Consider the following 14,268-nt stretch of genomic DNA (forward strand, 5'->3'; position numbering starts at 1 on the left):
ATCCTTACTATTCTTCCCTCGTTCTACTCTCTCCCTTAGATTTGTCGTGTTATTAGGCTAGTTTCGCTGCGTGTCGGCGGAACTTGACGTTCGATTACTTGTTTATATTACTTGCAATCGCTGTTGGAACTAGAGAGCGATAAGCATTTTGCTACTACTCACATCTTAGATTATATAACCCATGTATATGTGATCACATCAACAATTTGATTCTCGACTTCTCCGGCCTTGCTCAATAAAGTTCTCTGCTACGCTGGGATGTTACTTCGCTCGGACAATCTCTCTCGACGTATCTAGTAAATGGCTGTTAAGACCTCGGGACTACACACACACCCATGGATTCTGACACACAACCATAATCATTTCACACCATGGATTCTGACTACACATCTGCCTCACATCATCACACACTCTATCGCTCATTCTCTGAACTTCTTCATTCTTCTCTACACACACCCTCATCTCTACTCCTCTCCTCATCTGCGATTCCTTGACCCATCAGCCACACACCTTCCTTCGCTCTTTTCTCTTCCCCCCACACAGGGTCTGGCACACACCACAGACAATGGACTTACTGAACACACAGACACATCACACTCCCAATTGGATCTGGACACGACACCTCACAGCACACTACACCCATGGATTCTGACAGCACACACAGTGTTTCACACACAACACATGGATTTGACACACGCCACTCACACAGCACCACACACCATGGATTCTGACACACACACACCACACAGCACACACATACAGACTTCAGTAAAATCAAGGTTCCGCTTTGTTGGTTCCAGGAGAACGTAGTGGTGTAAGGGACAGCGTCCAGCCTTTGCCGCTAGACTGGAGTTATATATCTTCTGAGGCGTCTGCCATTACGCAACTTCACTGTGCAGTAACACGTGGACAACACAACCACCCAAAACCCCCCACATCACACAACAGCACACCACGCAGCAACTACACAGACATAACTCCATCACACGCGGATTCTGGTACACACTCGCTCTTTCGTGCGACACTACGGCGACTCACCATGGATTCTGACAACATCCACAACAGGTAAACACACTGAAGTCGAATAGGATATTTAATGATTGTCAGAGAGGAATCGAAGCGCGCGGAGGCATCGAGAGCAAGATGGAAATTACGCAGAGACACACGCACACTAACTGAACACACAACATCACCACACAATCAGGAAACACCATAAGACAGAGAGACGAGGGATGAAGGATGGAGGGTAAGGTGGGAGCGTAATGGGGGACTAGCTGGGGTCTTGGCAACAATTACTAGTGGGAGTGAGTCGTATCTGGCTTTCTGTGACAATGGGATAGCGACAGATCACGTACTCGAGGTGGGAAGAAGTACAGCAGAAAGAAAACAGAGGGAGAGAGAAACGAGAGAGCGTGGGGAGTTCTAGCAGTTCTATAGGAAGAGTGAAAAGGGGATTGCTTCTCAAAGAGTGGAGAGGGGTCTAACTAAAAAGACTACATCACCTAAGTGATTGTCAGTAGTTGTTAACCAAGTTAAATCCTTGTGTGTCTCAGTTGATGCAGTGAACAGGCTGCGTGGCCAGGGTGGGTGGCCAGCCCCACAGGAGCTGGCAGAAGGGCTCTTTTGAGAGCAAGGCTGAGGCCGGTTTGGGGGCAGAGAACCCTGAGTGGGGCAGGTTGGAGGGGGCTGTGGCGACCAGTCCAGACCACGATGAAAGGCTCTGGTTTAACTGTCAGCAGCCTTTTCTTGGGGAAGAGGGGAGAGGCATAACGCGAGCTGTACCTAAAATGAATACCTGATCGAATAACCTATTCTACGTTAGTATGATCACATCTCTGTATTGACTTAGAATTGAAAGTATTCCGCATACGTCGCCTGTTCTATGTAGAGCAGGCTTAAGGCAACTTCCAGAGGATAATTTGCTCTAAACCCTCCGTGGTTGAATTTTATTAATTTGAGGGAGCTAATATTTCGACACCCCTCGTCTTCTGTCTGTCTGTCTGTCTGTCTGTCTGTCTGTCTGTCTGTCTGTCTGTCTGTCTGTCTGTCTGTCTGTCTGTCTGTCTGTCTGTCCTGTCTGTCCTGTCTGTCCTGTCTGTCTGTCCTGTCTGTCTGTCTGTGTCCCTGCAGGCTTGTCCAGTTCTACATCCGTATTGGAGGGAAGAATGTTGGACCCACCTGCACCAGACCTCGCTCCCGCAACGAAGGTGACTCTCCATCTCTACTGAAAACCTCCAATTCAAGCTCTGACAGACTCAAGTTTGTAGACCTCAATAAGGCTCTCTTCTGCCTCTGCGTGGTGGCCCTTCGACATTGCATGCATGCTGTTGCTGTTACAATGATTTTCTGGCTGCTTCCTCTCCTCTACTCTATGACCTCCCTCGTCTCCTCTTTTCCAGGAGTGATAGTCCAGTTCTCCACCAACAACGGGGTTCAGTGGCAGTTCCTACGTGAGCTGGACTTTGGTTCCTTCCTGGATTCCCAGGTGGTCACCATCGAGCTGCCTCCACCCGCCAAGACTCCCTACACTGTGTTCCGCTGGTGGCAGCCACAGCAGGGTGAGGCCCCCAACCCCTACATGGATCACAAGCACACACCATACAGTCATTGAGCCATCCATACAGTACTTGCAGGGACCCATGTAAAGAATGTGTATAAAGCAGCGGTCACACGGAGTGTATCCTTCAAAAAGGATGAGCCATACTATCTATCTCTCCCTCTTTTTCTCCTCTTCTCTCTCTCCCCCACCTCTCTCTCTCTACCCCTCTAGGTAAACACTCAGCCCAGTGGGCTCTGGATGATGTTCTGATCGGTATAAATGACAGCTCCAGGACTGGCTTCCATGATAAGTTTGACGGGACGTCTCCTCTGAGACACAACTGGTACCGTGTCCAGGGGGGAGAGGTCACAGTGGACTGTTTGTCTCTGGACACAGCTCTGTCCTTCAGCAGCGACACCACTGACAGTGAGTTAAACTACAGCACACACACACACAGAGAAGGGGGAGATGTCACAGTTGTATGTCTGTCTCTAGACACGGCCCTCTGATGCCACAGACAGTGCGTCCTACTACTGCACGCAGACACGCACATGACACGGTCAACTCCTACATTACAAACAACCCAGGCTGCATTGAATCAGCCATTTTGCCATTTACACCATATGGCTTCTGAATTGTTAATGGCAGCAACGTTGATTTCACATCCTGGTTGTTATTTATGTGTGCATCAAGCTGTGAGCGGATTTACTTTGTGCAAATATGACATTACATCCAATCTTGTCAGATTACTTGTTAGATGTTACTGCACTGTCGGAACTAGAAGCACAAGCATTTCGCTACACTCGCATTGACATCTTCTAACCATGCGTATGTGACCAGTAAAATTGTCTTTTATTTTATTTGACCATGTCACTGTCTCTCTCCCTGCAGAGAAGCCGCGGTATGCAGAGAGCTGGGACTTTGAGGTGTCCGGCTCCTCCTTCCTGCAGTTTGAACTGTCTATGGGCTGCAGCAAGGTTGCCACCTCATCCCACGGTGTCAGGCTGGAGTACTCCACGGGTAACGAACTCTAATAACCGTCATGGATGATCCTTTATAAATGATTATACATTACAGAAAAATCAAGAGAAAACTCTGTGCACAGCAGCGCGTCTAGAGCCAGGTGCTGGTTTTGGCGGGAACAACTATTATTAGGAAACAACAGGGCAGCCATTTCTGGTGTGCGGTTTTTATTGTTTTTAAATTATTATACATGCTTATAAATATTTATAAATTATTTTTTACATGGTTATAAATTATAAAAATGCTCATGAATTATAATTATTATAAATGGTTAGACATGTTTTCAAATAATTACTGAAAAGTWAAAAAATGGTTCCTAATGTTTACACATGGAAGTTATTTGAACTTATTACCACCCCACAGACTGTGGGCGCCACTGGGCCCTGCTTACCCCAGAGTGTGTTCCACCTGCCATCGGCTGTGCCGGCTACACCATGAGCTCAGTCTACACCGCTACACAGTACAACCGCTGGAGGAGGGTTACGGTGTACCTGCCCAGCGCTGCCAAGTATGTGTGTGTGGTGTGTGCGTGCGTGTTTGTGCATGCTTGTGTGTGTATGTGTATATTATTTGTTTGCTTAGTGGCACATCAGAGCTTGTCTCTCTAAAATGTATCCTTGTGATTTGAATATTCCAGTCATAAACAAAATAACACTATTTAAGCTTTGTAATATAGTAACACTTCATGTGAACTATCCTTTATAACATAATCCTTTATAATAATGGCATAAACATTTCATAAAGATTCATAGCATGTGTTCTATTCTGTGGTTGTAGTTCTCCCAGGACTCGGTTCAGGTGGATCCAGCCCCACTTCATCCCTGGGGCGGACGGTTGGGCCTTGGACAACGTGCTGCTGGCCCCTGGCTGCCCCTGGATGTGCTCTGGACACGGACTCTGTGACAACGGATGCTGTTTGTGAGTTACACAAACATAGACACACACACTGTCTCACAGTATTTAATGTTGAGCTCAGAATTTTTGTATGGAATTTACTGGAACTGTGTTATATTATATGTGAAAACCATAGGGGGTGCTGGGGGTTATTTATATATATATATATATATATATATATATATATATATATATATATATATATATATATACACTACCGTTCAAAAGTGTGGGGTCACTTAGAAATATAATTGTTTTTTAAAGACAATACAGTGTAGACATTGTTAATGTTCTAAATGACTATTGTAGCTGGAAATGGCTGATTTTTGATGGAAAATCTACATAATCGTACAGAGGCCCATTATCAGCAACCATCACTCCTGTGTTCCAATGGCACGTTGTGTTAGCTAATCCAAGTTTATCATTTTAAAAGGCTAATTGATCATTAGAAAACCTGTTGCAATTTTGTTAGCACAGCTGAAAACTGTCGTGCTAATTAAGGAAGCAATAAAACTGGCTTTCTTTAGAGTAGTTGAGTATCTGGAGCATCAGCATTTGTGGGTTCGATAACAGGCTCAAAATGGCCAGAAACAAAGCACTTTCTTCTGAAACTCGTCAGTCTATTCTTGTTATGAGAAATGAATGCTATTCCATGCGAGAAATTGTCAAGACACTGAAGATCTCGAACAACGCTGTGTACTACTCCCTTCACAGAACAGAGCAAACTGTCTCTAACCAGAATAGAAAGAGGAGTGGGAGGCCCCGGTGCACAACTGCGCAAGAGGACAAGTACATTAGAGTGTCTAGTTTGAGAAACAGCAGCTTCATTAAATAGTACCCGCAAAACACATTTCATGGGAACGTTGCAAGGACGTTCTTTTTTCATCATTATACAGAGCATTAGGAAAGTATTCAGACGTCTTCCCTTTTTCCACATTTTGTTACGTTACAGCCTTATTCTAAAATGGATTCAATGAAATGTTTTCCTCATCAATCTCCAGCAACTGGGAGACTAGTCAGGATCGAGAGACCTGCAGAGAAGGATCTGCAGAGAAGAATMGGAGAAATGTTGTGTTAGCTAATCCAAGTTTATCAGTCTCAACGTCAACGGTGAAGAGGCGACTATGGGATGCTGGCCTTCTAGGCAGTGTTGCAAAGAAAAAGCCATATCTCAGACTCGCCAATAAAAATAAAAGATTACTAAAAGATGGGCAAAAGAACACAGACACTGGACAGCAGAACTCTGCCTAGGCCAGCATCCCGGAGTCACCAAATATGTTCAGACATGGAATTTTGGTTCGGGTACCAGATTTAGCCTATGCCTGGACTAACAACCCTTACTATGGATATGAAATAAACAGTCACCTCACCTGTAACCCCAACCCTCTCCAACAGGTGTGACCGGGGTTATGGTGGGGCCCACTGCGTGCCCTTGGCCCCCCTCCCCTCCATTCTGAGAGACGACTTCAACGAGAACCTGGCGGCGGAGCAGTGGCCTGAGGTGTACGGGGCTGAGAGGGGGACTCTCAGTGGGGAGCCCCTCAAATCTGGCACCGCACTAATCTTCAAAGGGGTATGGGTTCTATTGTTTAGTGTGACCTATACTGTACACACATTTATGTGAAAAAGACCTAGAGGGCAGATAGAGAAGACGCACGCATGCACACACACACTTGTGCACACACACAAACACAAAAACTCACACATTATCTGCCTAGCAGACTTAGTAAGTGTACTTTATCATTGATCATAAACAGAAATATCCTCTCAATGTCAACTGCGTTTATTTTCAGCAAACTTAACATGTGTAAATATTTGTATGAACATAACAAGATTCAACAACTGAGACATAAACTGAACAAGTTCCACAGACATGTGACAGACAGAAATTGAATAATGTGTCCCTGAGCAAAGGGGATTTCAAATTAACAGTCAGTATCTGGTGTGGCCACCAGCTGCATTAAGTACTACAGTGCATCTCCTCCTCATGGACTGCACCAGATTTGCCAATTCTTGCTGTGAGATGTTACCCAACTATTCCACCAAGGCACCTGCAATTTCCCGGACAATCCTGGAGGGAATGGCCCTAGCCCTCACCCTCCGATCCAACAGGTTCCAGACGTGCTCAATGGGCTTGAGATCCGGGCTCCTCGCTGGCCATGACAGAACACTGACATTCCTGTCTTGCAGGAAATCACTCACAGAACAAGCAGTATGGCTGGTGGCATTGTCATGCTGGAGGGTCATGTCAGGATAAGCCTGCAGGAAGGGTGGGATGAGGGAGGAGGATGTCTTCCCTGTAACGCACAGCGTTGAGATTGCCTGCAATGACAACAAGCTCAGTCCGATAATGCTGTGATACACCGCCTCAGACCATGACGGACCCTCCACCTCCAAATCAATCCCGCTCTAGAGTACAGGCCTCAGTGTAACGCTCATTCCTTCAACGATTAATGTGAATCCGACCATCACCCCTGGACAAAACCGCGACTCGTCAGTGAAGAGCACTTTTGCCCAGTCCTGTCTGATCCAGCGACGGCGGGTTTGTGCTCACAGGCGACGTTGTTGCTAGTGATGTCTGGTGAGGACCTGCCTTACAACAGACCTACAAGCCCTCCGTCCAGCCACTCTCAGCCTATTGCGGACAGTCTGAGCACTGATGGAGGGATTGTGCGTTCCTGGTGTAACTCGGGCAGTTGTTGTTGCCATCCTATACCTGTCCCGCATGTGTGATGTTCGTATGTACCGATCCTGTGCAGGTGTTGTTACACGTGGTCTGCCGCTGTGAGGACGATCAGCTGTCCGTCCTGTCTACTTGTAGCGCTGTCTTAGGCGTCTCACAGTACGGACATTGCAATTTATTGCCCTGGCCATATCTGCTGTCCTCCTGCCTCCTTGCAGCATGCCTAAGGCACGTTCACGCAGATGAGAAGGGACCCTGGGCATCTTTCTTTTGGTGTTTTTCAGAGTCAGTAGAAAGGCCTCTTTAGTGTCCTACATTTTCATAGCTGTGACCTTAAGGCCTACCGTCTGTAAGCTGTTAGTGTCTTAAAACTTCTTATGGCTGCAGTCCCGGTAACGGGACCGATATGACAACAGTCAGTCCAAGTGCAGGGCGCCAAATTCAAAAAACAGAAATCTCATAATTAAAATTCATCAGACATTCATGTGTCTTATATCATTTTAAAGGTAATCTTGGTGTTAATCCCACCAAAGTGTCCAATTTCAAATCGGCTTTTCAGCGAAAGCACTACAAACGATTATGTTAGGTCACCACAAAACGACAATAATTACAGCCATTTTTCCCAGCTAAAGATAGCTTCACAAAAACCAGAATAGAGATAAAATGAATCACTAACCTTCGATTATTTTCATCAGATGACACTCATAGGACTTCATGTTACACAATACATGCATGTTTTGTTTGATTAAATTCATATTTATATAAAAAAATCTGAGTTTACATTGAGGCTACAAGATTCACTAAATGCAAAAACATCAAGTGACTTTGCATAGCCCATCGTTTCAACAGAAATACTCATCATAAATATAAATGATAATACAAGTTATACACATTGAATTATAGATATACCTCTCCTTAATGCAACCGCTATGTCAGATTTCAAAAAAGCTTTACGGAAAAAGAATTGCACGCTATAATCTGAGACAGTGCTCAAAAACAGCATACCACAGCTGCAAAGATGYCGTCACTATAAACAATAAAATACATGATAAATATTCCATTACCTTTGATGATCTAGATCAGAAAGCACACCAGGAATCCCAGGTCCACAATAAATGTTTGTTTTGTTTGAAAAAATCCGTTATTTATGTCCAAATACCTTCTTTTGTTAGCGCGTCTAGTTTACATATCCAAACGCTAATTCTGGTCAGCGTTATATCGGACAAAAACTTCAAAATGTGATATTACCGGTCGAAGAAACATTTCAAACTAAGTACTGAATCAATCATTAGGATGTTTTTAACATATAGCTTCAATAAAGTTCCAACCGGAGTATTCGTTCTTGTCTGCGTGAGCAATGGAACGTCAGTGTCTTGCATGAAGAAAAGGCATGATCAGGAAATGGCTGCTTGATGAACACTTGACTGATTCTGCACTCATTCTCTCCCACAACATCATAGAAGTCTCATTGGAATTTCTATTGATGGTTGACATCTAGTGGAACCCCTAGGCAGTGCAACATCATTCATAACTCAATTGGATTTCTTAAGGGACTCTGGTGAATACAGACAAGCTCAGATTTCTGACTTCCTGTTTTGATTTCAACTCAGGATTTTGCCTGCCAATATGAGTTCTGTTAATCTCACAGACATAATTCAAACAGTTTTAGAAACTTTAGAGTGTTTTCTATCCAATACTAATAATAATATACAAATATTAGCAACTATGACTGAGGAGCAGGCCGTTTGATATGGGCACCTTTCATCCAAGCTACTCAATACTGCCCCTTCAGCCATAAGAAGCTAATGACCGTTCCACAGGTGCATGATCATTAACTGTTTATGGTTCATTGAACAATCATGGGAAACAGTGTTTAAACCCTTTACAATGACGGTCTGTGAAGTTATTTGGATTTTTACGAATTATCTTTGAAAGACAAGGTCCTGAAAAAGGGAAGTTTCTTTTTTTGCTGAGTTTATGATGTTGATTTCTGTTTCCGTTTTGCTTGATTTGTAGGAAGGTCTGCGTATGTTGGTGTCAAGGGACATGGACTGCACCAGCACTCTCTACATCCAGTTCTCCTTCAAGTTCATCACTAAGGGTAGGTCTAATTTTCACATACAGTACATTCTGGTTATATCTGCTTACAGTTCTCCTACCACTTATGTCTGCAAAACTACTTATAATCTTTACTTTGTGTCAGTGTTTTGTAGATATGTTATACTGTTAACTATGTGTGGGTTGCGTTAACTCTGTGTTCTGTTCCCAGGTGTCCCAGAGCGCCCCCACTCGGTGCTACTACAGTACACTGTGAACGGGGGGATCAGTTGGCTGTTGTTAGATGAGTTTTACTTCCCTACTTCCACCGATACGCTGTTCATCCACCTTCCTCTGCCCACCAGTGCCCAGACCAACGCTACCCGCTTCAGGCTCTGGCAGCCCTACAACAGCGGTGAGTAGTGAACACACACAGTGAGTCTGTGGTCCGTTTATCTACATAAGAAGTGTGTGCTTGTACACTCCACTTCATGGATTTTAAAGGAATGGACTGGTGTAAGGAAACGGTGGAAACTTCATCCAATCCAATGCTTTTAATGCAATGAGAGTGTACATTTTTGGGTGAAGAGTAGCGAATCGAATCACAACCAAAGACAAAGTGCAAATACACTCATACTTACAGTATACACACATCTCAAAATAATGACATACTGTATGAAGACACGTTGTATGTCTGACTGGCTATATGTGTTCTGTCTTATAGGTAAAAAAGAGGAGGTGTGGGTGATTGATGACCTGATCATCGATGGCAGCTCGCTCAACAACCCTCCTGTAGTCTCTGACAGCTTCGAGGGCGGACCCCAGGATTACAACTGGCTCTTCTACCCAGGAGGCAACACTGGACTCTACTGCCCCTACCAGAAGAGTGGCCTGTGAGTAGACCTACTGGTTGTACAACCCTTTAGTGCACTGTGAACACACTGAACCTTGTACCTACAACCCTTCATCTCTGTGTGCCTCTAAAATGTAAATTCAACATATGTGCGTCAATGCCACTTTAATTCAGTAAATTCAAGAAGTTAACTACCAATTTAGTTTACATATTCATAAAGGCCCAGTGCAGTCAAAACATGTGATTTTCCTATGTTTTATATATATTTCCACACTATGAGGTTGGAATAATACTTAGAAATTGTGAAAATTATGATAATGCCCTTTTAGTATAAGATCTGCTTGAAAAGACAGACTGAAATTTGAGACTGTTTTGGTGGGATGGAGTTTTGGCCTGYCTGGTCACCAGGCAGTAAATCAGAAAGAGAGTTCCAAACCTCTCTGCCAATAACAGCTAATTTTCAGTTTTCTCCTCCCCACTCGGATGACTCCCAGACAGTACAAGCAACATTCTTACTTCAGAAATTGCTCTTTGCTAAGAAGCTATTTTTGTTAATTTTTGTCCATTTTAATTGAAATCAATCGCGGAAAGTTACTTAATTGTTACCCAATATGTTTTTGATATTGAGATTTTTTTTAAACTGCTGCATTGTCTCCTTTTAACGTAACATGTCTGTTTAATTCCTGAATTTGATTCAATTGAGTTGGACTTGACCCCAACCCTACTGTAAAGGACTGTAGATTACAGACTTTGTCTAATGCATGTGCGTGTACAGGGAGGACGATGAGTCTGCCATGGTGTTTGTCTCCAGCGAGTTGGGAGAACATTCCATTACCACCAGAGACATTGATGTCAATGAAAACACCATCATACAGTTTGAGGTATGAAGAGAAGAGAGAGAACAGACTGATTGGTTGGGAAACAGAGCGGGAAAGAAAATGAGGGAAGTATAAGAGGAAAGGAATGAGGAAAGAGGGAAGCGGAACAGAGACAGAGAAATTGAGTTGGAAAGAGAAATACTGACGGAAAAGATAAGAGGATAAAGAATGAGAAAATGTATCCTAATTTAAAAGTGGAGGGCAGAGCAAAGGGTTTTCATAAAGATAATGACTGATTTATATGAATGATTCATATTCATAACAAGTTATTATAATTACGATTCTCTGTGATACAAATGAATGCGGGCTGTATAAGGATCATAATTATTTTATAATAATTCATCACAACATAATTATGTGAAATAGAAAACATGAACAGAAGTATATTGAATATGTGGTCTTGTGGTCTTGTTGATGTGGTCTAGTGGTCTTGTTGATGCAAACACACTAATACTAATAAGTAAGTAGTATATCAAATAACTACAGTGATCTTGCTGAAGCAAGAACATTAATGAATATAATACTGCATAATGTTCATAATTATACTAGTAATATTTTATAATATAACAACTAAGAATTAGATTGATATTATGTTTATAATTTAAACATTTGTCCTGTTTATTTTTCCTGTGTTGTGTTTCAGATGTGGTCTTTATAATGATAATGACAATAACATAGCAGTAATAATGTATTKATTCGTTCTCAGATCAACGTGGGCTGCACGGCAGATTCTTCCTCCTCTAACCCAGTGAGACTGGAGTTCTCCAGGGACTTTGGGGCTACATGGCATCTCCTGGTGCCCCTGTGTTCGGGGGGCCCTCAGCCCTCATCCCTATGCTCCACAGAGCTGCACCCCGCCAGCGTCTACTACCCCGGGACAACACAGGGCTGGAGGAGGGAGGTCATCCACTTCGGCAAGCTCAGACTCTGCGGGTGAGAGACTACAGGACATAGAAGAGAGCCTAACTAATATGAAAACCATCCCATTGAAACTTCTCAAATGGCCAGGTAACATATATATATATATATGTATAGGAATGGGCCAAAATTCACCCAACTTATTGTGAGAAGCTTGCGGAAAGCTACCCAAAACGTTTGACCCAAGGTCAACAATTTCAAGGCAATGCTACCAAATACTAATTGAATACTAAAGGCCGCTCAGCAAGGAAGAAGCCACTGCTCCAAAACCGCCATAAAAAAGCCAGACTACGGTTTGCAACTGCACATGGGGACAAAGATCGTACTTTTTGGAGAAATGTCCTCTGGTCTGATGAAACAAAAATAGAATTGTTTGGCCATAATGACCATCCTTATGTTTGGAGAAAAAAGGGGGGGGGCTTGCAAGCCGAAGAACACCATCCCAAGCACGGGGGTGGCAGCATCATGTTGTGGGGGTGCTTTGCTACAGGAGAGACTGGTCAACTTCACAAAATAGATGGCATCATAAGGCAGGAAAATTATGAAGCAACATCTGAAGACATCAGTCAGGAAGTTAAAGCTTGGTCGAAATTAGTCCGGGTAACCATGTTTACCTGTTCAGGAGTCTTATGGCTTGGGGGTAAAAACTGTTGAGAAGCCTTTTTGTCCTATACTTGGCACTCCGGTACCGCTTGCCATGCGGTAGTAGAGAGAACAGTCTATGACTGGGGTGGCTGGGGTCTTTGACAATTTTTAGGGCCTTCCTCTGACACTGCCTGGTGTAGAAGTCCTGGATGGCAGGCAGCTTTGCCTCAGTGATGTACTGGGCCGTACGCACTACCCTCTGAAGTGCCTTGCGATCGGAGGCTGAGCAATTTCCGTACCATGCAGTGATGCAGCCGGTCAGGATGCGCTCGATGTTGCAGCTGTAGAAACTTTTGAGGATCTCAGGACCCATGCCAAATCTTTTTAGTTTCCTCAGGGGGAATAGGCTTGTCGTGCCCTCTTCACGACTGTCTTGGACCATTCTAGTTTGTTGTTGATGTGGACACCAAGGAACTTGAAGCTCTCAACCGGCTCCACTACAGCCCCGTCGATGAGAATGGGAGCGTGCTCGTTCCTCCTTTTCCTGTAGTCTACAATCATCTACTTAGTCTTGGTTACGTTGAGGGATAGGTTGTTATTCTGGCACCACCTGGCCAGGTCTCTGACCTCCTCCCTATAGGCTGTCTCGTCGTTGTCGGTGATCAGGCCTACCACTGTTGTGTCATCTGCAAACTTAATGATGGTGTTGGAGTCGTGCCTGGCCATGCAGTCGTGGGTGAACAGGGAGTACAGGAGGGGACTGAGCACGCATCCCTGGGGAGCTCCAGTGTTGTGGATCAGCGTGGCAGATGTGTTGCTACCTTCCCTCACCACCTGGGGGCGGCCCGTCAAGAAGTCCAGGATCCAGTTGCAGAGGGAGGTGTTTAGTCCCAGTTTCAGTGTCTTTAGATATTTTTGTCAGATGTTACTATGGAATACTGAAGTATAATTACAAGCATTTCATAAGTGTCAAAGGCTTTTATTGACAATTACATGAAGTTGATGTAAAGAGTCATATTTCCAGTGTTGACCCTTCTTTTTCAAGACCTCTGCAATCCGCCCTGGCATGCTGTCAATTAACTTCTGGGCAACATCCTGACTGAGGGCAGCCCATTTTTGCATAATCAATGCTTGGAGTTTGTCAGAATTTGTGGGTTTTTGTTTGTCCACCAGCCTCTTGAGGATTGACCACAAGTTCTCAACGGGATTAAGGTCTGGGGAGTTTTCTGGCCATGGACCCAAAATATCGATGTTTTGTTCCCCGAGCCACTTAGTTATCACTTTTGCCTTATGGCAAGGTGCTCCATCATGCTGGAAAAGGTATTGTTTGTCACCAAACTGTTCCTGGATGGTTGGGAGAAGTTGCTCTCAGAGGATGTGTTGGTACCATTCTTTATTCATGGCTGTGTTCTTAGGCAAAATTGTGAGTGAGCCCACTCCCTTGGCTGAGAAGCAACCCCGCACATGAATGGTCTCAGGATGCTTTACTGTTTGCATGACACAGGACTGATGGTAGCGCTCACCTTGTCTTCTCCGGACAAGCTTTTTTTCCGGATGCCCCAAACAATCAGAAAGGGGATTCATCAGAGAAAATGACTTTTCCCCAGTCCTCAGCAGTCCAATCCCTGTACCTTTTGCAGAATATCAGTCTGTCCCTGATATTTTTCCTGGAGAGAAGTGGCTTCTTTTCTGCCCGTCTTGACACCAGATCATCCTCCAAAAGTCTTTCACTCACTGTGCGTGCAGATGCACTCACACCTGCCTGCTGCCATTCCTGAGCAAGCTCTGTACTGGTGGTGCCCCGATCCAGCAGCTGAATCAACTTTAGGAGACGGTCATGGCGCTTGCTGGACTTTCT

The 14,268-nt window shown here is 44.3% G+C and overlaps 1 protein-coding gene across 1 annotated transcript in view; it reads left to right on the top strand.

Annotated features, from left to right (window-relative positions):
- LOC111952253 (reelin) overlaps positions 1–14,268 on the top strand; it is a 266,162-nt gene that overhangs the window by 220,002 nt on the left and 31,892 nt on the right. Inside the window, 12 exon segments of the mRNA XM_070435040.1 lie at positions 2,131–2,207; positions 2,400–2,558; positions 2,771–2,965; positions 3,431–3,559; positions 3,926–4,070; positions 4,340–4,480; positions 5,852–6,029; positions 9,156–9,240; positions 9,409–9,591; positions 9,901–10,069; positions 10,805–10,910; positions 11,614–11,840. Coding sequence (XP_070291141.1) covers positions 2,131–2,207; positions 2,400–2,558; positions 2,771–2,965; positions 3,431–3,559; positions 3,926–4,070; positions 4,340–4,480; positions 5,852–6,029; positions 9,156–9,240; positions 9,409–9,591; positions 9,901–10,069; positions 10,805–10,910; positions 11,614–11,840 — 1,794 coding nt within the window.

This window comes from Salvelinus sp. IW2-2015, linkage group LG26 (assembly GCF_002910315.2).
Source record: "Salvelinus sp. IW2-2015 linkage group LG26, ASM291031v2, whole genome shotgun sequence".
NCBI classification, from domain to species: Eukaryota; Metazoa; Chordata; class Actinopteri; order Salmoniformes; family Salmonidae; genus Salvelinus; species Salvelinus sp. IW2-2015.